The following is a 27,690-nucleotide window of genomic DNA, read 5'->3' as shown; positions in this document are numbered from 1 at the left end:
GCTGGTTGTCTTGGGGTTGGCTGTCCGAAAGGTGGTGGAGGCTTGGGTCATTTCCCCCCAGACACTGTCTGATGATGGTTTTCTTTCAAAGCATGCTTTCTGTGCGCTTTCTAGGGACTCGTCTCTCCTTAACTGTTTCTCAGCTATCCATCAGGCAATGTGGCCACTCTCATCATGTTCTCTGAGGAAGCCCTGTTCACCTATTGCATCCTGGAAGACAGCAGTTACTTGGGGATCAGGGCTGCCTTCCGGAGCCATGGCCACTGGATCTGCTTCCACCCTGATGGTCACCTCTGGTAAGTGCAAGCCCAGAGGTGACACTGAGTCCCAGCTCAGTCCCAACCCCCCCTGGTGGCACCTCAGGGCTTTAAGGCATGCTGAAAGCGTCTTAATTTTTTTATTCCAGTTTTATTATTTTCTATGTGAAAGTGCATGAAAAGGAGGAAGGGCACAACAGCAGCTTCTCATGTTGTGCACCAAGGTGCCGGGTGCAGGCACCGTGCATGGCACAAGGACACTTGGGGATTGCCCTATCTCAATTGCCCTTGACATTGGTCCAGAGACCCCAGCATGAGAAATGATCTCGGCCAAGGTTGGCCACATGGCCATCGTGGTGTTTTGGCCCCATTACAGTGCAGAGATGAGGGCACATCTACTTTACTGGTTTCTCGTACAGCCCCAGGTGGCCACGCTGGAAAAAACATGGGCTTATTATCTGCATGCGAAGGGAAACCGCGATAGCCAGAGTAGGTTAGCTTGAGGTCACATTGCTTCTGGTTAGTTTCTCATATCCAGTGAGTGTTCCTTACCAAAGAATGTCTTAGGTGACCAATTTCTTGCAGTCTAAGTTGTAATATGAGGTGACTGATGGCTTTAGTAAAAACTGCTGTCATTTGATCCATCAAATAGTAATTTTCCACACCCCATCCCCAGTCTCCAAAGTTTCCCTTCGGAAAGCTAGGATTTGGAGGAATCAGTAAATCCCATCTCAGTTTTACAAGTCCTCCCTGTGCTGAGACTAATTAATGGACATCTTAAATGTCTAACTGGCTATTACAAATCATTTTAAATAGCTTTTGCAATAACGCTTCTATTAGACTCCTGCAGTCCTACCGTTCGCCTGCAGACATGTCGGCCCTTCATCCATCACACAGCAGCCAGGATTTTACAGCCCGGCATGGAGGTGATCCCTAGCAGCACTAAACCATCATTGGCCTGGCCATGGGGCTCTCCCAGCCCCACTGGGCCACACGCTCCCCGTCGGCATTAGCCACACGCTGGCTGCCAGCTTGCCGCGGAGCTGGAGCAGGCTGCTACGACCCTCCCAGCCTCTCCCAGCACCTGTAAATGAAGGGCAACGCTAAGTGACCACTCTGATATTTATAAAAAGAATATGATAGCTTTGATGAGAGGAAAACAGAAAACCGGCAGCCTGTGGGCAGGTCGTCTGTCCCACACACGGACCAGCTCAGGCTTGTCCACAGCCAGAGCTGTAGCACATCACAGCTGCAAAGTTAGATTTTTATTATTTTTTCCTGCTGTTTTTTCCGAGCTGCAGCACGAGGTAACACTGGGGGAGGCCAAGCCACACTCACAGCCCAGTTCATGCTTAGGCAGGAAAAACTCAACGTAACACACGCCGTGAATGATAAAAACTCCCCACGTGCCACGGCTGGGGGGATGCTCCAGCGCCCAGAGCCACCTGCCCGGCTGTCATGAGACGGGGAGTATCGATTTGTATTTATATGCTGTAAATAGGGGCTGTTTTCCTCCATACGCTGCGTTTCTCCTTCCTTTGTAGTTTGGCAAGGCCATTTCCCACACCCAGCCACACGCATGACCACACATGCACACACAGAGGACTTGTTTTTAGCATAAACATTACCAGAGCAAAAGAAATTACCATGTCTGTGGACTTTCAGAAGATGTAGAGGTGCAATAGGAAGAGGGGCACTCACACAGCCCACGCTCTGCCCGAGGATTTTCTCTGCCCTTCGGGGACTCGTTGCTCTCCCAGGGGCAAGCCGATTCCTGTAGCGTGCTTTTATGGCAGGACAAAAAACTGTTACCAAAAACCAATCCCTGACCTGATGCATCAGATCCCAGCAGTGACTCTTGGACAGCAAAAATAAGAAGTTTGGTCCAACATCTTTTTTGTGTGTCCAGAGAAGGGCAACGAAGCTGGTGAGGGGTCTGGAGCACAAGTCTGATGAGGAGCGGCTGAGGGAACTGGGGTTGTTCAGCCTGGAGAAGAGGCGGCTGAGGGGAGACCTTATCGCTCTCTGCAACTACCTGAAAGGGGGTTGTGGTGAGGTGGGTGTTGGTCTCTTCTCCCAAGTAACTAGTGATAGGACAAGAGGAAATGGCCTCAAGTTGCACCAGGGGAGGTTTAGATTGGATATTAGGAAAAATTTCTTCACCGAGAGGGTGGTCAGGCATTGGAACAGGCTGCCCAGGGAGGTGGTGGAGTCACCATCACTAGAAGTGTTCAAAAAAACGTGTGGACATGGCATTTTGGGACATGGTTTAGTGGGCATGGTGGTGTTGGGTTAACGGTTAGACTTGATGATCTCTAAGATCTTTTCCAGCCTTAATGATTCTGTGAACCGCAGACAACAGATAGCATTTGGGACTGGGAAGTTGTTGGCTCTGGATTCATCCAGGTTTGCATTTGTCCCCAGGGCCACCCTGGATCCCTGCACTGGAATCTCCTTGGACCAGGCAGGCGCCAGCCAGAAGCACTGGAAATGCCATCACGCTCACAGCCCTCCTTTCCAGTCCATCACCATGAAACTAAACAGCCACATCACCTTTCAACTCCTGGCTCCGGACCAAATCGATGTGCCATTCGCCAGCTGCGGTGATCCCATCGGTTTCGATGTGGGGTCCTGGCTCACGGTGAGCACTTGCTGTGGGAGCCCTGCCTGTCCAGCTCTTGCCTACCAGCTGGTTGGAAAGCAGCAGCAGCAGGGAAATGGCCTGGCGGAGATAAGCTGGGGGCTGCTGCATGGCACTGGCCACAAACTTTCAGGTGGAAAAAATCACTGTTTCATCAAAAAGCAAATTTCCTGCCTGTGTGAATCTTAATGAAATTCCCTTTCAGGAAAGCATTTAGATAAGATTGAAATGCTGTTGCTAAAGGGCAAGAACAGCACGTCGCACAAATTCGTTCTGAAACACTATTTCTTTTCAAAACATTTATATTAAATGTCAATACAAACACAAAACTCCTGATTTTATCTAAACAGCATTTCACTTAACATGAAACAAGCATCAGGGGAGAAAAGCACCAAAATCCTTTGGTATTTGCTGTCACTCAGGTTTCCCACCTCTGGCCCTTCCCTGGAGGTGGAAATGCTGTTTTGGCTGGGACTTAGCCCTTGCTCTGTGCCACACCTTACTGGTGTGCATCCCTGTCCTCCGCTGGACGCAAACACAGCTGCTCAGCTCTGAAACACAGGTCACACGTCACCAGGAGCTCATGCTTGGTTGGAGGATTCCAGTTGTCTTCCCTGGTGCAGGCACAAACCAAATGTTGATAGCCCTCATAGCAATAGTCTATACATGGCCACAAATGTACTGATAATGGAAACAGACATCTGGGGTAGCTATTCAGAGAGGTGACAACAACTGGAGGTCAGTAGGCAGAATCATAAAGCACTGGCTCTTCCATCCCAAAAATTCAGACTTCTTCTCAAGACTCATTGCTACATTAGGTAAGGAAGTCAACTTCCTTGCCCCACTACTTCTGGGCAGCCCACTCCCACCAAAGGAGGCTAGAGCCATGAGTTTATCTCCTCATTCCCCTTGTACGTGCACTGGAAGAGGATCACCTCCAAAGGGGAGCTGTAGGGTTAGTGTGCTCCATGAGCATGGAGGGAAAGGGCAGCCTGGACACACTACACAGGTAAGTGTGAAAGGTTGGGTTACAAGGGATGCTCTCCCACTCGGCCTCCCTTCAGGGGGTTCAGCATTAACGCTCTCTGCTTTGCACAGGCTCTCTCTGCAGCTGAAAGACCCAGAGACAAGTCACCTACTTAAGTGGCCAGAAAGCGAAGAGGAGCTGAGCTCTTCCTTCAGTCTAAAAAGATTCCGCTCAGGAGCCTGCTGTCCAAAATACAGATGATGTTGCAATACTTTTGGCAACCCCTCTGTCAGTGATATCACTCCTTGTGTTTCATCACCTTCTGTCTGCATGAAATACTGAAATGAAGATATTAAGACTCGCAGCAAGCAGTTACATCAGCATTTCAGATCAACTTTTCCTTCATCAAGGTGATAACAGTCACTTTGCAATGAAAATAAAGCTCCTTTTTTCAAGCTCATGGTGCCTATCTTCCCGTACATCAAGTCCTTGTAACACCAAGCTCGTCTCATGTGAAAGCACTTGATGGATCGTCGCATGATCAGTGGGGTTATACACCGAAGTGCAGTACTTTGAAGGAGATGGCTTCCTTCCTGCAGGTGATGAACTGGACTCTGGGAACTTGCTGTACCAAGTGTAACTGACGACCTTGCTTTGGCTCTCGGCCAGAGACCCACATGCTGGTGGAGAGAGGATGACAAACAGCAGCTGGGGTAGAGGGACCAAGGGTAATCCAAGAGAGGGAAGATGAAGGGCCTCTTGGGTGTCAGGGCTCCAGCTGGTGGCAGATGGTAAGTCTCATGGTTTAGTGGCATGGTTGGCCACCACTGGAAGGAGCCAACCAATTTTGGGGGGTTTTGTTCTCTTCAGAGGTCTTTATATCAAAGATCTGATTTGCTCCACAGTGTAGGCTTAATTTTAGAGTTCAATGAGGATAAAAATGCACGAGGGTAGGAAAAAAGCAGCATTTGTGGACACAGGGCTGGATTTACCTGCAGTCACCACAGGAGTTGCTTCAGCAGCACAGACATTTTTCCCCTTTTCCTACCCACATCACTTTGTCAACACCAGACATGCACAGTCTGAGGAAGGAACTATTGGCTTTGCTTGGAAAACACCCGACACAGCATAAGCTGTGCTGCACACATCATCGTTGTACAAAAAGAAGCACGAAAGCCTGGCCAGCTGCTTTGGCATTCACTTCATTTATGAGAGACAATCCAGAGGACCAAACCTCTTTAGGAGGCTCCAAGAGCCTAGGGAGCAATGGTCACACATTGCTACCCCATAACCAGACAGATAGAAGCTGAATTCCACAAGAAAGCAGCATTTTTCCTTAGATTAGTTCATTCAAATGACATTGTGAAAGCCAAAGGGTAAAGGGAAGCTTCACGCTGACATTACAGGGGACAGACCACAAGCCTCTGCATGATGCGTTTCTACAATCCCAAGGGCCAGAAGAACAGTATGTGGTAATGAGAAACCATGGGTAGATGAGTCTGAGTAACCAGGCAACAAGAACAAGAATTTCTGCCACCAGCTCCCAAGTTTTCTCTTTGTAAAAGCCAACTGGTTAAAATATGTTCTGGTATTACAGTTGTGGTTCCTTCCCCTAACAAAATTGCAAGCAAAGAGACCATTTAGTCACACAAGATCGTTTGTCAGTAAAGAAAATACAAATTTACTTTTATTATAACCATAAAGAGGCATTACTTTAACAATTAGCTGTACATTCAGCACTCAGGTATATATCTGTGCCAAATAAAGTCAATTCTTTTACTGCTGAAAAAGAACACTTCTCCACAATGCACTGCCTGTGCTTACAGGATGTTTATTGCCTCTGCATTAGTTATCTTGACAGACAAGCCTCAGGATACAGAATAAAGCTTTACTCTTAGACCAAAATAGGAGGCAACATTTTTATTTTAAAAAATTAAAAACAGCAAGTTTCTAGTCAGATAATATAAAGCATCTTAAATTAATCTTTTGAAAGTATTTACACTATTTGTAAACGTAAATATCTGAAACTGTACATGTTTAAACAAATGTTCGTTTAGCAAACAGGCTGTATAAACTGATTGCTCTTCTCATCTTTCAACCAGCTGTCCTAGAGCTCTCCAGGTACCCTAAGAGAGAAAAGATCCTAAGCACAGGAGTGACTACTGCAACGGTTTACCCTTCCTTCACGTCTGTTCCATACAATGTCTCTATTAAGTCAGTCATAACTCTGTACAGCGACCATGCAGTCCTTCTGTAAAACTTTATAAAAAACAAATATACATATATTACAATGTGCTGGACATTATTTTACAGCCTGTATTTCTACATAAGTGAAAAGAAAGGGCAAGTTTTCTTCCTTGTTAGTTCCTTTAGTTAATTTTTAAGGAGTCATGTAAGGTCCTATGAGTACCATTTATGTACCTCAGCACCACTGCTGCAACACTTCTCATGGTAGCTTTAAATCCTACCATCTTAGTCTCCAGCCATGTGATTTGTAACAGGAAAATTATTAAAGCAAAACACCACTGATGTGCATGGAAATTTCTACATATTTAACACTACAGAACAGGTTTTATAAATAAGTTAAAAGTCTGCCATGTAAGTCGCTACATTTTTCTTTTGCAGTACTGCACAACAAAGACTTACACACTGACACACCCTAAAGCTGCTTGTAGTGTTTCGTTCCATTAACGGTCAAGTGTTCATAGCGTTCAGGTTTCCGAAATAATGACCAATTAATGAATACCGGACACCGTGCATTCCTTACCAGTTACCGAGTACTTATCCCCTGTTTACACTGCTGATTTGACAGGCTTGCACATTCAGTTTCTGGCATCCCCACCTACCCCTATCAGCACTTACTCTAGTGCGCAAAGGCTGTACAAGTTCCAGTCCCCACTTTAAACAACGCACGCTACCATTTGATCTTGGGTAAGGCCAAAAAAACTCTAACCTAAAACTAAGTACCTGAGAATCTCAATGCTAAGCTTTGCAGTAAAGCATCTGAAAACATGCAGCGCCTTCAAAAAGAACAGAGATTATATTGCACAGTTTTCCATTGCAAATCTCAAGGAACTGTGATTCTTTACATGGAGCAAGGTTAGAGCAAGAAACTTGTCAGACCTCACAGCTCCCAGTCACAACAGTATCAGAAAAAGAGCACAGCCAGTGTTTCAAGAAATGCTTCACATGCAGGAAATAAACTTTCCCTAAGAACCTCTGAATTATGTTCAAGCACGTGGTGGATTACACGTGAATTTTCAGGTGAGTTAAAAAAAAATCAGAGCATGCCTGCTTAAGTCAAATTGTCTTACCAATGTGCTTATCTCCAAACATTGCAAGTACCTATTACCGCTCCCATTTGACTCCCTGTGCTTTATTTCCAGCGTGTCTCTGAAAGTGCAGCTTTTCACTGCATACATCAGCTTATTAAAGGAAAGTGAGAAATGTTTTTACATTAAAAAACCAGGATTTCAGCTCTGAAAACATCTGGATAAGGCAGTAACTGAGCTTCCATAAGAGTGATCAGCAAAGGGATTTTTGTTTTGTTTTCTCCCCTGCCTCCCCCTTCTCAAGCCAATGAACAGGAAGACCTTTAATAAATCAATAAAACTGTTTGATGGGGGTTTTTTTTTCTTTTTTTTCCTTAAACAGGGTTAAGCAGCCTGGATAGTTTTGATGCAGACTGGACTGCACAGTGGGATCCTTCGTTTACTTCAAGCAAGTGTCTTTGCACTCCCTTCACTGCCTGGCATTCAGTTGAAGCTTCTTTCAAGCAGCCTCACTGTTGGGCTACTTGGACATCGATAAAAGTAAGTTCACCTGAAAGGCAAAAGGAAAGCCTACATTAGACAGAGCAGCTAAGTTTCAGAACTGATGTCTTATATTTTAACCTTTAAAGAGTCTTAGACAAATCAGGAGAAGACAGCTACAAAACAACCAGCCAACATTTCCAGTCAAATGCCTACTCACAGGCTTTTTAAAATGCAATTGTTGACCACGCTGACTAGTCATTTCAGCCATTACAACATACTGTGTCAAAGTTTCTAAGATGACTTCGTGCTTTGTCCATGAATCCCCCCAAAAATATGCGCACTGGCAAAAAATGTTAACATTCATCTTAGATATCTGAAACACATTTGGGATCCTTCATGATACTTGTTTCCCACAGATTACAACACGGTTTCCCATACATTTCAGTTTGCAGGAGAAGTGATCCTAAGGATTAACAGATAAACAATTAGAGGAAGCCACCTCCTCCAGGATGACCCCACCTCCTTCCAGTGCATCACTCCTACTCTGTGCTCCAGGACAGGTATCACATATCCCTATGGCCACATTCAGTGCAGGCACTGTCTTTTAACCCGTAAACTAGATTTTCCGTTTAAATATTGGCAACCTGGGATAATCATGATTCTGTCCGCATTCCCTCGACACTAAGGTCAAAGTGAGATTTTTAAAAACCTACTTGGTTTCTGGCAGAGCATCCTAATACAGAGAATTCCTGACCCCGATCATCTCTGAGACTAAAGAACTTATTATGTAGTGTTACATTTCCACAAATATCTGCACATTTTCCCAATGCAATTTACTTCAAATGAATTCTTGTAATTCTTTCTCATGCCTCCTAAATGTAAAAATTGATGCTTTTTGTATTTGTCAAAGGCAAGACTACCTTCACACATGGAGGCTTTTTGAAAGCATATCCACTAGCTTTGATATCTCTCTGAAAAGACAATGCCCAGAAATGGCAAGACTCTACCATGATGTTGTACAACTCAATCCCCAGCAGCATCAATCAGCACCTTCAGTTTAAAAACTCTATTGGATATTCATTAAAAAAAAAAAAGCAACAACAAAACCCCCTTTTAGCTGAAAGCCTAGAGTTCAGATAAAGGCCTTAGTTTAATCATTCAGGATTAAGGGCGATAATAAATAAATAAAGATTCTGAACACTGCAAATACTACAAATGAAAAAAATAATGTTTAAAAAACCCAGTCACATGAAAGAGCAAGAGATAAAACAGGGAGCTTCAATATATACCTGTTCCATGGAAGGACAAGCTACGATCTGGAGATCTTCATTACTAAATTCTTCCTTTAACAAAGTGTGGAGTTTCTGGAACATTTGCTGAATGTTGTTCTTTTAAAGGTAAGAAGAAAAAAAAAAAAAATCAGTATTAAAAAAAACACAACACCCATCTGAAATATGAACCAGAATAAGCACAATGTACATGGAATAGCTACTATAGTGACCAGGTAGGGAGAAGCAGTCGAGTTTTAAGAGCTGTTTTTCTAAAACAAACCCCAAAACAGCCACAAGGAATCCACGTTGGCTGTGAGATAAAAACTTCAGCTAAGATGTGCTAAGCTGAAACACTGAGTCCTACAGACTTAACCTGGAACCTTAAAACTCAAGCTTGGTTCTTTCTGGTGCATTTACAGTGGGTGTCCCATTGAATCTGTATCATCCCCCATTGAATCTGTATCATCCTCTCTGTCTCCAGTGTTTCTGCCCATGCATAACTGAGCGAGCTGTACTGGTTTTGACCAGGACAGAGTTAAATTTTCTTTACAGTAGCTCGTATGGTGCCAAGCGGAAGATGTGCAGCATGAACAGAACCAGTTACTTCCCTGTGACGTGTGTCCCTTATGTAGGCTGAGTACAATGGACAGCAGGACAGCTGTTTTGCGGTTGTTTTGTTTGCCCCCCCCCCTTTTTTTTTTTTTTACGGTAAACATATTATAAAACACATTTTTGAATATTTTGAATGTTTGTGTTCAAACAACATGTAGATGTGGCACTTTGGGGCATGGTTTAGTGGGCATGGTGGTGTTCGGTTGATGGTTGGACTTGATAGTCTTAGAGGTCCTTTCCAACCTTAATGATTCTATATTATTAGATTTATTTTTTATTTATTCATGTGTCTTTTCAACAGGCTTCTCAGATCAGGGACACCACAGTGACTATAATAGTCTGTTCACTATTACACATGCATGGTATTTGTCACATGTGTACTGCCTGGACTGGTAGCCTAGAATAACTACAGAGATACAGGTATGTATGTGTGTCTGTATATATACACTTATAAATATATGCATATATACATTTATATAGATATATCATACATATAACCATACAGACACAGAAATAGAAGGTGAAAGATCCCACAAAATGTGTTTAAAGACTTTAACTAAATGAAGGGCCAACACCTACAGGAAAACATGCTGAAGCACATCTAGCAATACTCACCCTCACTGGCTTAAACAAAATTAATTCTGTATCTTTATTGGACAAGTATAACGACATGCTTCGTAACGTTGACGGCAGCTTTGTTTTTATTGTCTTATAAGTGGAAGAGACCAGATCGTTGATCTTTGCTGAAAGTAAAAGAAAATATGCTTAATAGGCTAAAATGGCATTCTGCTAGTTGAAATCTACGCTCCAGAATACGGTTACGATCAGCCCCCTCCACTTTACTGGGGCTGATCGTAACCACAGGTTCAGGTGAAAGGGGAGGAAGGGGTGACTGGGCTGTGCAGCATCAACTCATCATATGACCACAACATTCCAGACAAGGCTTTTCTTTTGGGACCTACTCAAGGCATCAGTCTCTCTTTCCCTGCAGAAAATGCATCCAACCCATTTCTGCAAACTACCACATCTTCCTGAGGTTCCTGAAGTCACAGTCTTCCAACAGCAAAGTTCTACATAGGCCCTAGAAAACTTGCCTGGAAAAGAAACTGCTGGGAAATAAACAGTGCTAGTAAAGAGACCAGCATATCATAAATTCTCCTCACTGACCACAGGCCACATCTGTAAGAAGAAAGGTTGCAACAGCCATCTGGATTTTGAATCAACCAGACAGGAATCCTCTCTCACACATGACCTTCCTTCTTTATTGCTGGGTATTTTAATGATTTTACAAGATCTTTGCTTAAAGGGCAGGGGAGAAATACATTTCGTAGCTTTAAAGTACCAACGTTAATATAGTCTGTTGGGTTTTTTTCCCCTCAACTTCTACTGTATCTAAATTTTCTGCCTGCTCCTGCTTCCAAGACAAATGACTCCAATAAGCAGCAGAAGGTCTGCTTAGATCTGCCTCTACACACATAATTATCTCCAAACAAACATTAAAAATACTCCTGAAGAAGCAGAAGTTAAGTAGAAGCTCGAGTTAGCCCTTGAGAGTGTCTGACCCATGGAGCAGCACTGAATTATGAATGAACGTGGCTAGCTTTGCATTTTAAGAACATGATGCAACAGAAAGTTCCAATGTATGAATTGGAATAATCAGATTTCTCAGTGTCACCCAGAAGCACAACTTTGAAGAGCAAAACAACCCAGGAACATCTAAATTACTCCAAATGTTCCTGCAAAGCATTCACATTTGAATTCTTAAGAGGGAACGAAAGCTGGATTCCATTTTTGCACAGTGACAGGAAAACTGAAAAGGAAGTAGATACCAAATGTACAGACAATAAAAGCTTCAATGCAGATTCATTTTTTTTCCTATAAAAGCAAAAGCTTTATCTTAATGTAATCAAATAATTCCTTAAGCACATTCTGTATGCAGTTGCAGAAATGCTGTTTTCATGCAAGAACAGTCACAGCTTGAGAAATACGCAAGTCATTCATCTACTGCACCAATTAAATACATATTCTGAAGTTTGTCAGGTTTTGATTTAGAGGTATCTTAAGACATTTGAACTAGCACACAGGTAAAAATGGAAGGCAGGTTTTTCCAAGAAAAAGGTAGACAGTTCTTAGGTACTTAGAATTTTTCCAAGTCAATCAGTGCCTCACAGTCCAAATTAATCTGGACAGATTTTCAGATTTCTCTATTTTAGAAGTCAGGCACAGAGACAAATGACATTCTGAAATACTCGTGCCCATATAATGCAGCTTATATTGCTCTACCAAAAATGGTGAATGGAAAGGGTCTTTTACTCCATTTGATGAGAATTTTTTAGAATAAGTCTCAAAGTAGTAAATGATTATAGCTTTATTAGCCTACAAGCACCTCAGAGGTAACATGAATATAAAACAAAGTAAATACCTGGTTGCGCCCAAGGTTGCTGCGAAAGGCTGTACTTGGGACCTCCTTGAGTGGCCGTTGTTTTTAAAGCAGCTACCTAAAACAAGTACAATCAACAAAATCATGTTTCTTTCAGTTGAATTCACAACAAAGTGACCAAGTAACAACTGCACAAGTCTCAGACACTGCAGTGTAAGGAATCCCCTGTGCTCGCTCTCTCTTCTGTGCCCTGACTTAACAAAACACAGGGGAATCAGCTTGACAGAAATGCAATTCAAAATTACAACCATGATCGCTTCTTGGAAGTAAAATTTAGAATAGGATTAAATTTACAAAGACACTTAGGCACTTAAGGATACAAAACCTCAAAAGAGATTTATACTTAAGCAGGTTAGTCAAACTCCCCAGATTCCCAATGAATCATTGGGATCATGTGGACAATCTATCAATCTCACTGTTTACTAATCCAAATTTTAGGCATGCCACTGGCCCCTCCACCCCAGCATGACAGGCATCAATAAATTTAATACTGTAATCTTCTAAATTCTCCCCAAAAAGCAGCTGGGATATTTGTGATGTCTGTGCAATGCCGTAGCCCCAATTTCTGAGATGTCATGCCACTGATTCTCAGTACATAAGGATCCATATCACACTTTCCATTTTCCAGATTATGCTGCGTGAACAGTAATAGACTCAAGCTGCCTAGAAATCCTGAGCTCTAGAACAGGTTCTAGAAAGAAGTGTATTGTGACAAGACATCTTTTTTGTTCCTATCCCCTAGGATGCCTCATCTTTCTGACCAACTGTTATCAGGAATTTCTTTCACAAACAGGACTTGGGAGGAAAGTCGTGCTCAGCAAGCACCTCACTGGTTTAAAACATGCTGAGATCAGAAACTTTCAACACACTTCACAGCCATACTCTAAGACCTCCCTCAAGAACACACATGACCCAAGACTGGTTTTGAAGGCTTACAAATTCAGTCAAGGTAGGCTTTTTCCTGCAAACAGAAAAGCTCCTGCCAACTTTCGCAGACCTGTTTTCACTAAATGAAACACTAAAGCTTCTTGATTGAAGAGCATAAAGGTTGCTTTTAAAAACAAACTATGTCATGTTCCTTTAATCCATTAATCTCAAAAATGCCCGGAAAATTGTTGTTGGAACTTAAAGGGAAACACAACCTTATAATGGTAAATACCATCATCTTCATCTAATCAGACAGAACTAGCAGCTTCTCCTACACCAGATTTAAATACCAATTTCCTTGTTCTATCAGTATTTCACTTAGGTTAACGAACATATGACATGTTTGTACCTTTGTCATGAACTCCTCCAGCTGTTCTATAAACTGTTTGGTTTGCTGCTGAATAAACTGCTCACAAGCTGATTTCAGATGACGATCTACATCTTTCTTAGAGTCGATATAATGTTCTCTGATTTCTGGAGTACCCTGGAACAGAAGTCAATTCTCTCCTTTTTATTTGCCAGAGATCACCACCCACTTAAATGACCCCATTTTTCTTAATGCAGTAAGACTCCATATTACCTCCAGTAAGAACTGTATCAAGGCGTTGTTGCTGTTTAGTCTAAAAAATCTTGAAACTGTCTTAGGGTTCAGGATTTTAAAAGCTGCATCTGTGAACCAGAAAGTCACTGAGACTGTAAGTCAAATAGGCTTCAACTCCAGGAATTAAAAATTTTAATCACTCATTTACACATAAAAAATGGGCTAGCACGATTAGGACTGTAACTTCAATGATTCCACAACTGCTAGGTGTGGATGCACAAGTGCACGTGCACAAAGCTTGATCCACTATTCTTTAACTGTACCTATGGTAAACCTGAATCTAACAGTTGCACAGTCTAAACAGCTAAATACATTACATGAACCTAACAAATGACTGATACTAGCTGTAGTGCTATCAGCACACAAACTGTGTGAGCTCTTTTCCTTTTATAACTATATCTACAAGTGAAAGACTTTTACATAAGCTATGTAGTTAAGCATTTATGAACAATATGCAGCATTTTGGGAAAATCAAGTACAGTTGCATGAAGTAACTTAAAACTGGCACTGTTTTCCTCTGTGCTTAATTATTTTAGTTAGGACTAAACCACAAAACATCCACATTGATACACACTAATGTTTACAGTCTATACAGAAGTCCCAAGGAGGAAAAGCAACTCCTCTGTAATTAACACAAGGTACTGAAATTATTCCTATAGTGTTAACAGGATGTTGTCAACCTGAAATCTAGTCAAATTGGGAAAAAGAAAATTATCAATACAGTTTCAGTATGGCTTGTTGTCATAATGTCATTCATTTACCATGCTACACATCCATCTGCCTTTTTTTTTTTTTTTTCATTTCAAAAGCAATTTTGCACCCCTCTTGCTGTATGAAACAATGGTAGGGAAACAAGACATACGAGTTAAAGAAGTGCTGTCAAAGGCATTGAATAAAGAGGGAATACCAGGTACACAGGCATGTAGGTTTTGCACTGCACTAAGAATCTGCACTCTTATACAGTTAAAAGTGACAGCAGAAAAAGATTCATTTTGTTCTCTGAATTATTGCCCAGAAACTTCACTGATTCTAAAAAGAGCTTAAGTTCTTGATTAGAAGCCTATGAGCTAGTCAGTGTGAAAGTCACTTCTCTCCACTCTATACTTCAGTTACATGAACCTTGGCATTATGCTACTTTAAAAAAAAAAAAATTGAGCGGAAGCATGGCTTTTACATTAAGCAATGTCCCTTTGTCTATAAATCCCAAATTAAATCTTAAATATATGTGCAGAAAGCTTGGCAAGAACACAGTAAAATTCCTATTAGCCATGTTATTTTTCTTCTACAACTCATCCCAAATATAAAAGCCCTGCTGGCCTATGCTACATGACATTAAGAATTAAGCACAATGTATACCTTTTCAACACCACTACCACCCCCCAATATAAAGAAAGTGTTTTCCATTACTTACCACTACCATCTGCAAAGCACTGGCTGGCACAAAAATTTATTCAAGTAAATGAAGATGGAGAACAAACTTGTGTGTCAGCCAGGACAAGACACCAAAAGGATATATTTGCCCTTTAACCTCCAGTCAACTAGAAACCACTCAACAGGTAGGAGGTTTCATTGATGTTCAAATGCAACAGGTGAAATGGTTAGTGTAAGAATTGCTTGCTTCAGAGTTAAAACAGCAGCATATTAGACGGCAGGAAAGAAAAGTGATTTTTTCAGCTTTCTCTTCAGGAATGGAAGAGAAACTTGACATGCTTCCAACTATTTTTCCCATTATCTTTATAAACTTGACAAGTGCATGACAGTTCACTTTTGTATTGACAGGTTTGGGTTGGGGTTTTTTTTGCATTTTACAAAGGAACCATAGTACAACTTTAAAAGTCATGACCATGGCCACTACTCCCCTTTTTCCTTTCCTACAACAGGCACAGTTGCTACATAACACTATTCAACAATACTGCTTATTGAACTTGCAACATAAAGAAATCCTTTCCAAAACAAAACCTCACAGAAAGGTCTAGGAAATCTTCATTGGTTCTAGGCAAGTCTACTATATATTGATAATTTCACCTGCTAAACACCGGTAATGAAAGATATTCCTTTAAAGGGTCAGAAAAGGGGAAAGAAAAGTCTGCACAATGGAAGTATAGATTACGTAGCTGTTCTTAAAAAGGACTGGATAAATAAATCAGGTCAGCAGTAAAAAGCAGTCAAATGCATTTCATACAAAAATAAAGAATGTGTTAGATACATTTTAAATCGCCCTAAGAGAATGGGTTTGGTTTTTTTTTTTTTCAGAGAAGATAAGAACAAAGCAAGAGATTAGAATAAGCGTACAAGTCATTGCAAGTGAACATAAAATAAACCCAGAACTTTTGCTAGCACATTGAGGGAGGACAATCCCCTCCCATTCTGTAGCCAGCAACTGTTCAGTACCTCTAGTTTTCTTAAGGTCCAGGGAAATTTCCTTAATGGTGAAATCAGTGTGGAAAGGAGCAATTTGTTCACGAAGAATCAAAAGGTGTTTTATTAAGAAAAGCTGTCCATCAACCTGGGTCTACAGTACAACAAGAGAAAGAACATGCATTACATGTAAAAAAAAAAGCCACAGTTAAAAAAAAACAAATTAAGAGCAAATTCTCAGTACCTTCACTTTTATTAGTTACTTCCTATAATAAAATTAATAATCTTACTAACAAGCTTTTCCCATTGGTCTGTAGTACCATTAATTACACTCTGGGATCAACAAATCCCACTTCTGTACTGTTCCTAACACACTGCTCTACAGAAGCAGACTTTATGCACATTTCTTAGAAGAATTACATTACACAGCCATATTACTAAATGTTCACATTAAGTACAGGTATCCACTACTTGAAAGATACAAACTTATTCTTCATAACAGTCAGGAATCATTTCATGTAATTCATATAATTTATAGTTGAAAAACACGAGGTTCTGAACTGTTTTTAATCATTACAATAATTTAAAAAAGCCAAACAGTCAATGTTTCTGAAATAACTTTGATTAACTGTGCTACTGTGCAAAGGTCTTAATGAGGCATTTTTCTCATGTCATTAAACACAAAGCTTAGTTAATTTCTAAACACTACAGCAATGATACAAAGAATAAACCAAGGCCAAGTTCACATCACCGAGACAATCAGTTTTGCTCAGGTTGTTATTTTAGCTATGTGCTTTACACTGCATGCTGCTTTTAATTTTTGAAGTTCATGGCTCACTGAGGTAAACAGAGGAGGACTCAAAAATTCAAATTTGCTTTTGCAAGCTGGGAGAGAACTTTCCTTGATACAATGTTAAATAAGACAGCAAAGAAGAAATTAGATTTAAATCTGCAGTTTTAACAAATAGAAATGATTAGTAAAAATAAGTGGTGAAAGGGTTTATTGAGTTTTTATTTTTTTTATTCTTACATGCACAATTTCATCAGATAATGTTAATTTAGCATGCATCAAGAACAAAGTGGTACCGATCCTAGCTCTGGGCCAACCTATCTAGGGTTCACCGCAGGATGAGTTTCATTCTCTGCAATACTTTAAGTCAACGCTGACCTGATACACAGCGCTGGAATGGATAATTAACGGTCAAACTCTGAATGAATTACATGTGAAATAGTTATTTGCTCAAGCTAGAAGGAAATGCAGTTTGAATTTCTTTTTAAAGATACTACAGAGATTTTTCGAATGACACTCGAAGAAATACTTTGCAACAGCTCTTAATTTCTAATAGCAACTAAAACTTTTTCATTACTAAATATTTACTGCTTATAAAAATCCAATAATTTTAGCCCACTAAGACTTTCCTTTTTTTTTTTTTTTTTTAAATTCACTTCCTGACTACTAGGAATTTGCAAGTTACTACAGTATTTGTATTAAAGGAACTGTGACAGGAAAAAAGGTTTACTCCAACTAAAGTAACACTTGAAGTCAAAATGACTTGATGAAACTGCATTGAATTTGGAGCAACACATCAGATCAAACCTTTTGATAATGGACAGTTCCGAGAGGAGAATACTTAACAAATCTTCCCAGGGAATTTAATACTTAAAGATTTTTGAAAATTCAAACAATGGGGGCAGAGAAAAAGAGTAACAAGCAGTAAAAAGAAGTATAGGGAGCAGGGACTTCTAGCAGAATTTTTTCTTTAGGTATCACTTGATTGAATTCACATGAGTTAGAGCAGCCTCTAAAACACAATTGCTACGATTTGTGTTCCACCTTTTCAGATAGCCTAGCATGTGAATCATTATCTTTGCTTTACAATACATTAACCGTAACTAAAAGCTAGCAAATCCATCGGCTCTATGGGGGCAGAACAACATGCTTTCAGTGAGATTTCAACACAATTCTGAACAACTTCTTCATAGCTTTAGATATACATGGCAGAGGGAGGAAGGACTCATACCCAAAGAACAGATTCTGACCTTGTTTTTGCTGATAGAATCAGCAGCTCCCAGCAGCGAGTGGATGCAGGCAGATAAAGCCTCTTGCGATAACCCCTGAAACACCGCCCTCTGCAGGGAAGAGAAAATGAGACCGAAAAAAAGGTGTTAGCAATGTTTAAAGCAGAATTTAAGAGCTGTAGCTTGTGAAGGATGTGCGTTACCAGCACATAAAACTCTAGTTTACTTAGTTACAACCATCTTGTCTAAATGCAGTATGAGAGGATGGAGCGTTCGTACATACAGGTGTACACTCAAGCATGCCCTGTTCATGCTCCAGCTCCAAATCTGCACCGGGGTAGCGACATGGTCAGTGACACCTAACGCATTCACAGCTAACGGCATGAACGATGCTTACTGGGCGACCTGACTAAACACATCATGTGTCAGGGTAACTATCTGTGTGTGCAATTTGTACGCGCGATAGACATGAGATCATCTGAGTGAGCTTAACCTCAAGCAAACTCAAATTACCTCATATTTACATCAGGTTAGTAAACAAACATGACAGCTGCCACGGCCCAGGTGACACAGAGGAACTCATTAAGCTGCAGCAACTAGATCATATGGCTGAGCTAGATGTACGAACACAACTTGTACCCACCAGCCCGCCAACGTAGTACATGACAGCCTTGACTGCCCCAAGACTTGCCAGTGCCACTTCATTCATGTCTTCTCCTATCTACAAGGCAAGGCATACCAGTTCTGCTAGAGTATCTCAGTGAAAAAAAATAAGTAAATCACTGTGCAGACACACTATCAATGAGCCTTGCAAACAACGCAAAAACGACCTCATCTCCAAAGGTCTAGCTGAAAACACTTGTGAAGTAAACACTTTTGTTTCTATTAGATGTGAAGATCCCTACCATCTTAAACTTTGGAAATGTCTCCTACATTTTGGAAGGTGAAGGGATGTGCCACAAAAAAAATTTTGAGAACATTTCCAAAATCTAGAAGTAATAAAGTCACCATTTTTAAGACCAGATCATCACCTTGACGGATGTCCTGCAAAGCACATAGCAAGAAACACATACAACCAGTAATTTAGGCAATAAGATCATTCTCTATAATCGACCCAGAACTTTCTATTCTTTATTGTCCTATTCACTCTTCAACTTTGGTGTGATAAGTATCGTGAGCATCAGACAGTGAAGTATTTCTGTAGCAGCAAAAGCAATAGATGTACGAACCAGTGCCTTTTTTCTATTTCTACAAATACAAAATGTCTTGGAAATGACGACCTAAATTTGTCAGTTCACTTGTTTTATATAAAGATGGCAGCAAAAAGACCAAGAGATAACAGAGGCCAGTAATTGTCCATTCGTAATTTACATTATTTAGACATGGTGCCACACACTTGCAAACTACACTTAAAAAAATTAGATAAATTTTTGCATACGTCTATACATCTGTATAGTTTGGAGAGACACACTAGAGTCCTTCTGACAGTAGGATACCACATTCCATGCAGATCTGCTGGTGAAATCGTGGTCTGGTGCCTGGGATTAAGAGACTCTGATGAACCTGTTTAAAAGTAAAATATACACATGAAAAACTTGCCCATCTGACCTTTCAAATGAAGGAGACTGCAATATCGACTGCACTTTATACTGACTCCACAGTAATAAGACATATTTTATTGCACTGAAACAGGTTAGGTTGTTTGGGGGTTTTTTTCCCCTTCTGAGCAGGTCAGTACTAGATTTCTGATGTGTAGAGAGCACGTGGCTGTGAAAGACATGAATTCAATTTCAGGGATGGCCCAGCTCGACCTTTTTTAATAAGTTAGTTTTACAGGCATGTCTCCAGTGACACCCCACACACACACTTAGCTCAACAGCTGAAATGATCAAACAAGTACTGAGGGGAAAAAAAAAAACATAGGAGAAAAAAAAAAAGAAAAAATGGTTAGTGACCATGAAACTACAGGAGATGGATCAGAAAAAAAAAAAAAAAAGGAAAAAAGACTTCTTCATGCTTTCTTTTCTCCTGGGGATAATCCTACATGGATTAAACAGTTGCAGAAAGTGTAGGGTTTAAACATCATGTTAATAACCACAAAAATAAGGGCAAAACCAATTTTGTCATGAGGTGGTTGTAAACATAAAGATGTGCTCCTCCTGGGTAACCTTTGTAATAATTCTGTATGGTCAAAATGGATTTTCACAACACCTGACAGACAGAAGTCTTGTATTATTTACATATTGTTCTTAAGTCCAGGGACACAGCTGAGTCAATAGCATCCGAACTCCGGTTCCAGTTAGCAACCATTCAAAAAAGTAAAATTTTTAAAGTCTTACCTAATGATGGAATAAGCACTTGTGAAGTGTTCATGTGATCAGTGCACAGAATCACAGAATCACTAGGTTGGAAAGGACCTTCAAGATCATCAAGTCCAACCATTAATCCAGCGCCACCATGTCCCCTAAACCATGTTCTGAAGCGCCACATCCACACGTTTTTTGAACACTTCCAGAGATGGTGACTCCACCACCTCCCTGGGCAGCCTGTTCCAATGCCTGACCACTCTCTCAGTGAAGAAATTTTTCCTAATATCCAATCTAAACCTCCCCTGGCGCAACTTGAGGCCATTTCCTCTTGTCCTATCACTAGTTACTTGGGAGAAGAGACCGACACCCTCGTCGCCACAACCCCCTTTCAGGTAGTTGCAGAGAGCGATAAGGTCTCCCCTCAGCCTTCTCTTCTCCAGACTGAACAACCCCAGTTCTCTCAGCCGCTCCTCATAAGACTTGTGCTCCAGACCCCTCACCAGCTTCGTTGCCCTTCTCTGGACACACTCCAGCAACTCAACATCCTTCTTGTAGTGAGGGGCCCAACACTGAACGGTATTCAAGCTGCGGCCTCACCAGTGCCGAGTACAGGGGCACGATCACTTCCCTACTCCTGCTGGCCACACTATTCCTGATACAGGCCAGGATGCTGTTGGCCTTCTTGGCCACCTGGGCACACCGCCGGCTCATGTTCAGCTGGCTGTCAACCAGCACCCCCAGGTCCCTTTCCGCCGGGCTGCTCTCCAGCCACTCCTCCCCAAGCCTGTAGCGTTGCATGGGGTTGCAGGAACTGTCTAAAATAATTCAGCAGTATCTTTCTACCTTTTGCAACAATCAATTTATTGCCACAGTAATTAGAAGGCCTGTAAGACCTTAGTCATCAGTTTGAGGTTCCTAGGCTATTTATTAGTCACTTCAGCTACTCATGTGGGCACTGAAATGAGGCACCTTTGAAGGGCTTGTAATTCAAATTGTCTCAGACGTTTGTCTTCAAATTACACCATTATAGGTTCCTTCTGTCCCCTGAATGCAGGTGGGATTTACAGCACTTGTGAATGCCACACACCTGGCTTGAAGCAAGATGAACTCCACTCTCAATGGGATTTGCGGAGTCCAGCTCGAAACAGCCAGAAAGACCTTTGCAGGCCTTGCAAGCTGAAAGCAAGACAACTACCAGGTAATCAGAAGGAGTATGAGAAATAACTGACAAAGAGTTGAGAAAGGTGGTGCTGGGAAAAACAACACTGCACCATTCTGAACAATGATAAAATAAAAGGAGAAATTCTTCATGGATCTTAGACAAAAATTTAAAGGGTTGTAACGCTCAAATAGCTGACATCAAGAGAGACACATTTCATGGCATTTTCTTCCAGTTCACTGTAATTTACAGGTACATGGGTCACATATTTAAAAAGTGAAAGACTGTATGCTGGATTATTGTAAACAGCTAAAATTACTAACTGGTTTCAGTAAGTGGAAACGCATTCAAAGGAAGAAGTTGCCTCCCCAACAAGGGTGCACACACAAAGACACGCCTAGATGCTCAACGCATTCATTTAAGAGACGTGCCTGACACAAACCACCCTTCTCATCCTAGCATAGCTAACAAACAGAAGCCTCCCTACGCGTACATCTTGATGGGAGGGCTACTTTGCAGTAGAGAATACAGCAGCTCAGTTTCATACAAAGTACAATAGATGCTGTCTGCTACAAAAGTAGTTGCTTCACAGAATGGATTGCACTGGAAGCACAAAGAAATGCCACCAAAAGAATAAGATGAAGTTTTTTCTCATTCAAAAAAAAAAAGTTAAGAACCCTAAGACAAAGTTCACCTCTCAAAATGTCTTATGGATTTCTCTAGGAAAATAACCCCTTAAGATAATCCAAGTTTCTCATTGACAGTTCAAGTTAATGCTCACTCTCCATGAGCTTTATACATTAATTTGACAATATGAAATATATTTCATACCAGATTTAACTAAGCTGCAGGACTCGGGATCTTCTAGACGGACATCTGAAAATGAAGCTTCAGATGACATCTTCTTCTGTTCCTCTTTTAAACTCTGTGCAATTTGCTGCAGAGGAAGATATACCACAAAATTTTACTTTTTTTATTCCTCATTAATTTAAGCAGCATCATGCTGCTTTGGTTACAATAGAGAAAAGCATACTAAATTGCAAAGGGAGTCAGCTACACTCAGCCCCCCAGTTTCAAAGACATTAAAAGAAATGAAGACAGATGTTTCCAAAACAGTAGCAGAAACATTTCAATATCAATTTAAGATTCACAAGTATTACACAGATCTGTGTAAAGCACTGTTGTTTCCATTTTGCCCCTGTTTTTACTGATCTCTAAATAATAACCAGTGAAGCTACCTAGAAAGAGGAGCTCAAAGCAGGAGAACCGAACTCAACACTCACTTGGATTTCATACAGATCATTTCTGTGATGGCTTTATTCCTATAAATGACATGTGCAGATGGCCCCAAAGTACTCTCTAGTTTATTCCCTGCAGGAGTTCAACAAAAAGTTTTCCCCTAACATTGCTCAACACTTCCACACTTCAACTTTTTTCACTACTTGGTCTGCTTCAAAGCAATGAGAGGCAGCAAGAACGGGCCAAGAACTGCATTAGTATTTGAGCAGAACAACACAAGAAATATTTCTGCCCTGTGCTTTTAACATTTTAATAATTCATTTATTCAGAGAGAAGGTCTCTCTAAATAGCAAGGTTTTGAGTTTTAAAAGCAATCAAGTAGCAAAACTCATCTCAAACCAGGAAAAAAATAGAGTCTTATAAGGACATATGAAGACCAGCGTCATTTCTCAATTTAGAATGAATGTTAAAACTCACTTTCTTCTTCCTAACTGAACAACTGTAGGACCCTAGTGAGAAAATAAGGTCTTGTATAGACTAAGTATCTGCATTGCTTGCCTATAGAAGATACAGCTAACATTAAAAAGTTCTCAATCATTTTTTTTATCCAGTTCTATTTACACAATTTTAGCAAAAAACCCCAAACCAAACCAACGTGCACTCCTAACAGTTACACTGGTAAAACTTCTAATCACTAGTTGTTCTGAATGGAGTGATCCCATTTAGGTACATTTTGTGTGGTGGGCTTCTCAGTTACTATTTTTGCTTTTACTTCAAAAGCGTATTAGTCCTTAAACTTTCAGTATAAAGGGCAGGTGTTCTACAAACTCACTGCCTCCACCATTTGCAAATGCTTTCTTAAAAAGCTTTGAATGTCTCTTATAATCACCAAAGCATGAACTGTAACATAGTAAGAGCTTTAGGCATATATAAATACAAGAATATAGCAATGTGAGTTCAGTACTATGAAGTTTCTCACAGTTTGTCTGTTTACAGGCAAGAATTGAACACAGTAAGGTACAGTTATACAACATTTGTGCCAGTAATACTACATACACCTAAGAACTGAAAAACCCCGTCTGCAAAGCACAATTGTATATACTGCATATAAAAAGAAAGCCAATCAAGGACATTGAAAAAGCTGATGCTATACCTCCATCATTTCCAACTTGTCAGGATACGCAAGATCGCCCGGAGCAGGCTTGTAGCCTGTGATATCAGTCTGAATGTAAATATGTGTCCTATAGACAAGACGCTCTTGCACATCTTCTAACATCTGCTTGACACCAGCTGCAAATGCACCCAGTTGTTCAGCTGACAAAGGTGAAAAAATGCACAGATTTATTAATTTTTATCGACACAAAAGATTGAAGTATCACATACACAACTGTCACAAAACTGGCTTGCTGCAGATTAAGTCAGACTATTTTTGGAGCAGCAGCATGCAGACAAATTCATGACACACAAGGAATCACTGAACTCCATATTGCAGTTGCTTCAGCTCCCCAAATCTTCATTAGATTGTGACACCAATAACATCAGATGCCATGTTAGAATTAAGCATTCTAATTATTTGAGAGCTGGGTACATCAAGCAGCATTTCTGTCTGGACACCAAACCAACGTGTTTTGGTTCTATCATAGCCAACGCCTGCAGTGTGACTGTCGGGAGTTGACAAGCTAAGTCATCAACCTAACTACCAGAACAGATGATGCAAAGCACCTCACGTCCAACTTAAGAACTATTGTATCAGCCTGAGTTTAAGTTGTAGAAAGTTACTTCTTAAGATTAGCTGAAAGATTATGCCACCTATTTCTTCCTCATTCCCAATGGTGTTACAATTCTACTTCCAGGAAAATGAGCAATTCTTCATGACGTTGGCACAGCTTCAGAGACAAAGAGCTACAATGCATAATATACCAGCTATCGAGTATGATTTCTGTTTATTGCTTGGTGTAAGGTTAAGATTGTGAAATGATTCCATTACGCATTGGTCATACTAAGGAAATGAGATACCAAATTTTTTCTGATGGTCAGTTCACTTCTATGAGACTATGAGCTCTGAACACTTCCAAAACTCCAAAATCTCTACCATCTATGTAACTCCTGCTGAAATTACAATTTCTAGTCTGGGAAACACTACGTCAAAGACAATGAAAAAAACAGGTTTGCATTCCTTTGTTTTAGCATCACGTATGCAGAAAGCTCTACACGGATGATACATTAGCAGGCCAAGCGAAGCAATTAATTCATTTGAAAAGTTAATTTAAATCAACCCTGGTGCACTGGGTGGATGCTTGCTTTCATTTGTACAATCTAGAGAAAAATAGGACTCTATAGCATCAGTATATTAATTTAAATGAAGATATACACAGACCCATAAATACAGACTTTTCTATTATAAATGAAAAAACATAGTTTATTTAAAATAAACATGTCAAAGATGAGGTAAGGTTAAGACCTATTAGAAGGAAAAAAAAGTATCTAGGGAGTTTTTTGCCTATGCAATTTAATAATTTTATCTGTTAAGATGACAGTTAAAAACAATCAGGTTCCATCTATGAGTTACCATTGTTCTGTACATGATCTTCAAGCATCTCATTTTTGAGAATCCCACAGAGTTCAGAAAGTGTCTCTAGGTGAATGACATGGATGATCATTGGCCTCAGGACATCATATAATGAAAGACACAACTTCTCCAAGAGTTCACTATGAAGAAAAAATAAAACAAAGCAAAACACTTTCAGGATCCTGTAATACCAAAATAAAATCAGAAACACATATTCAGAAATGATGGAGCCCTCAGCACAGGAAAGACAGGGACCTGTTGGAGCAGGTCCAGAAGAGGGACACCAGAATGATCCGAGGGATGGAACACCTCTCCTATGAAGAAAGGCTGAGAGAGCTGGGGTTGTTCAGCCTGGAGAAGAGAAGGCTCTGGAGAGACCTTATTGCAGCCTTCCAGTACTTCAAGGGGGCTTATAAGAAAGATGGGGACAGACTTTTTATCAGGGCCTGTTGCGACAGGACAAGGGGCAATAGTTTTAAACTAAAAGAGGGCAGACTTAGACTAGATGGAAGAAAATTTTTTACAAGGGGGGTGGTGAACCACTGGCACAGGTTGCCCAGAGAGGTGGTAGATGCCCCATCGCCAGCAACATTCAAGGCCACGTTGGATGGGGCTCTGAGCAACCTGATCTAGTTGAAGATGTCCCTGTTCACTGAAGGGTGGTTGGACTAGATGACCTTTACAGGCTCCTTCCAACCCAAAATATTCTATGATTCTATGGTTATTTTATGGCAAAGCTTTTTAAAACAAGGATGAGAAAACAATGAAACATGGTATAGAAGACTTAAGAAAGGACAGTGTAAAATATGAACCCCTGATTTCCTGCAAAGTCTTCTAAGAGATGTAGGATACCAACTGCTTAAAATGGTGGTACAGTTTAGAATTCATTTTAAAGTATGAAAAGCAACCAAGAACTCAACCTGTCACAAAGGGAAGATACTGCAAACTGGTTTACCTGGCTTCTGTGTAAAGAAATGCTCCTGCTGAGCTCAGAATCATACCCCCAATTTCCCCTTGAGAAAAGGGTCATCTGACTCCAAGTACTCAATAGCCTATTAGAACCAGGAGCACACACAGAGGGACACAGGAAGAGGAGCTTGGTAACCTTTTCCGTAACAACTTCCAACATTGCAGGGCCCACTTTCCAATCTAACTGAAGTTACAATATTGACGCAATATGAAACTCCAGAAATCCCACTTCGATTTACTTTTTTTTCTTTCCTGTTCAAAGTGATGCATATCTTAGTTGAGACAGCAGTAGCATTCATTCCACAGATTTTTGCCATTCTCAACGCTCCCTTCACTAATCACAGATTAGCTAATAATGCTATTGCCAGTAGCTGAAAATTCAATTAATTCCCCAATTAGATTTGGAAATATAAACTCTAATACTGAAGTATTTACAGTGCAGTACAGTTATTGAGTTTATTGCACTATATTGTTTTCTTTCTGATTGACAAAGAATGTCTGACAACAGGACAAAGACACATCAGCTCCCTTCAGAGTGCAAACAAAAACTCTCACAAAAGAATGCTCACAGAAGAAACATTTTGAATGTCTCTCTTCTGTTGTATTCTATAGCTTTACAAGCAATTTGATAAAACAGTAACTCTCATGATAAAAGCAGAAACAAAAGGCAAAAGTTTCAACGGACTTATTAAACACAACACTCAACCTCAGATCTCTGCTCTCGGCTAGATTTTTGGTAAACTCTTATCTGTACATAGATGGCTATTATGTCTTCAGAGCACCTCAGCACTTCTGAAAAAAATGAGGCTATTTATTATGCAGCTAAGAAAATCCTAAAAGTAGTTACTATTTGAAACATTTTCCTCAAAATATTTTATTTAAATGTAGGCATAAAAGGGAAGCAAGTTCTTACAAAAGGAGGTAACTACTTTCCATCAAGATTCAAAAATAATCAGAAGTCTATTCTCATTCTTGGTGTGAAGAGCGATAGTGATGAAATTTCTGTCTGAACATTTCTCACTGATTTCAGTTAGGGATGTTTACTTCAGGATTTGGACTGAGATAGATAAATTGGTTCTTAAGCCAATTTAGTTAGGTCACCTCAAATTCTGAGCATGTCCCACACGAGACCTCAATTCCTCAGAGAAGAGAAAGACTGCTACTACTCTCGCACTATGACTTATTTCTAGTGAGGCTTTATGTGTTTATGGTTTTCCTTTAGCTTTAGAGGACGAGGAGGATAGCAGGCAGTATTTTTTCCACGTTATTCAACTTATTTTCCACTTCATCAACTCAAGCTGCACTTGATTTTAAGATAATACAACACTCAAAACCAGTCTCCTATTAATAGGAATCTATTTATGAACTTCATAGCAAGGGAACATGACCTGCACAAATTTCAAAATTAAATATCACTATTAAAACATACCAGCAAATTGGAGAAGGGGCACAATCTACTCAATTGCTCTAATATTACAGGTCTGTTGTAAATGCAATTACCATGTGAAGACAACAACCTGTCCCTCTTCTAGGTCTAGACAGAGCAGATACAGACACTGTTCTTGTCAGATGTCCACTATCCTGCCTTCCATCCATC

The 27,690-nt window shown here is 40.5% G+C and overlaps 1 protein-coding gene across 1 annotated transcript in view; it reads right to left on the bottom strand.

Annotated features, from left to right (window-relative positions):
* Positions 1-6,681: 6,681 nt before the first annotated feature.
* Positions 6,682-27,690, bottom strand: part of COG3 (component of oligomeric golgi complex 3) — a gene marked incomplete at its 5' end in the record, with an annotated part of 31,364 nt that continues 10,355 nt past the window's right edge. The window contains 12 exons of the mRNA XM_082003099.1: positions 6,682-7,687; positions 8,910-9,008; positions 10,119-10,246; positions 11,926-12,001; positions 13,220-13,354; positions 13,451-13,539; positions 15,863-15,983; positions 17,870-17,959; positions 19,287-19,411; positions 22,148-22,253; positions 23,709-23,869; positions 25,125-25,264. Coding sequence (XP_081859225.1) covers positions 7,658-7,687; positions 8,910-9,008; positions 10,119-10,246; positions 11,926-12,001; positions 13,220-13,354; positions 13,451-13,539; positions 15,863-15,983; positions 17,870-17,959; positions 19,287-19,411; positions 22,148-22,253; positions 23,709-23,869; positions 25,125-25,264 — 1,300 coding nt within the window. The 3' untranslated portion in view covers positions 6,682-7,657. The remainder of the gene's footprint in view (positions 7,688-8,909; positions 9,009-10,118; positions 10,247-11,925; positions 12,002-13,219; positions 13,355-13,450; positions 13,540-15,862; positions 15,984-17,869; positions 17,960-19,286; positions 19,412-22,147; positions 22,254-23,708; positions 23,870-25,124; positions 25,265-27,690) is intronic.

This window comes from Phaethon aethereus (genome assembly GCF_964289735.1).
Source record: "Phaethon aethereus genome assembly, chromosome: 1".
NCBI lineage: Eukaryota > Metazoa > Chordata > Aves > Phaethontiformes > Phaethontidae > Phaethon > Phaethon aethereus.
This window is presented reverse-complemented; position numbering and strand designations above follow the sequence as displayed.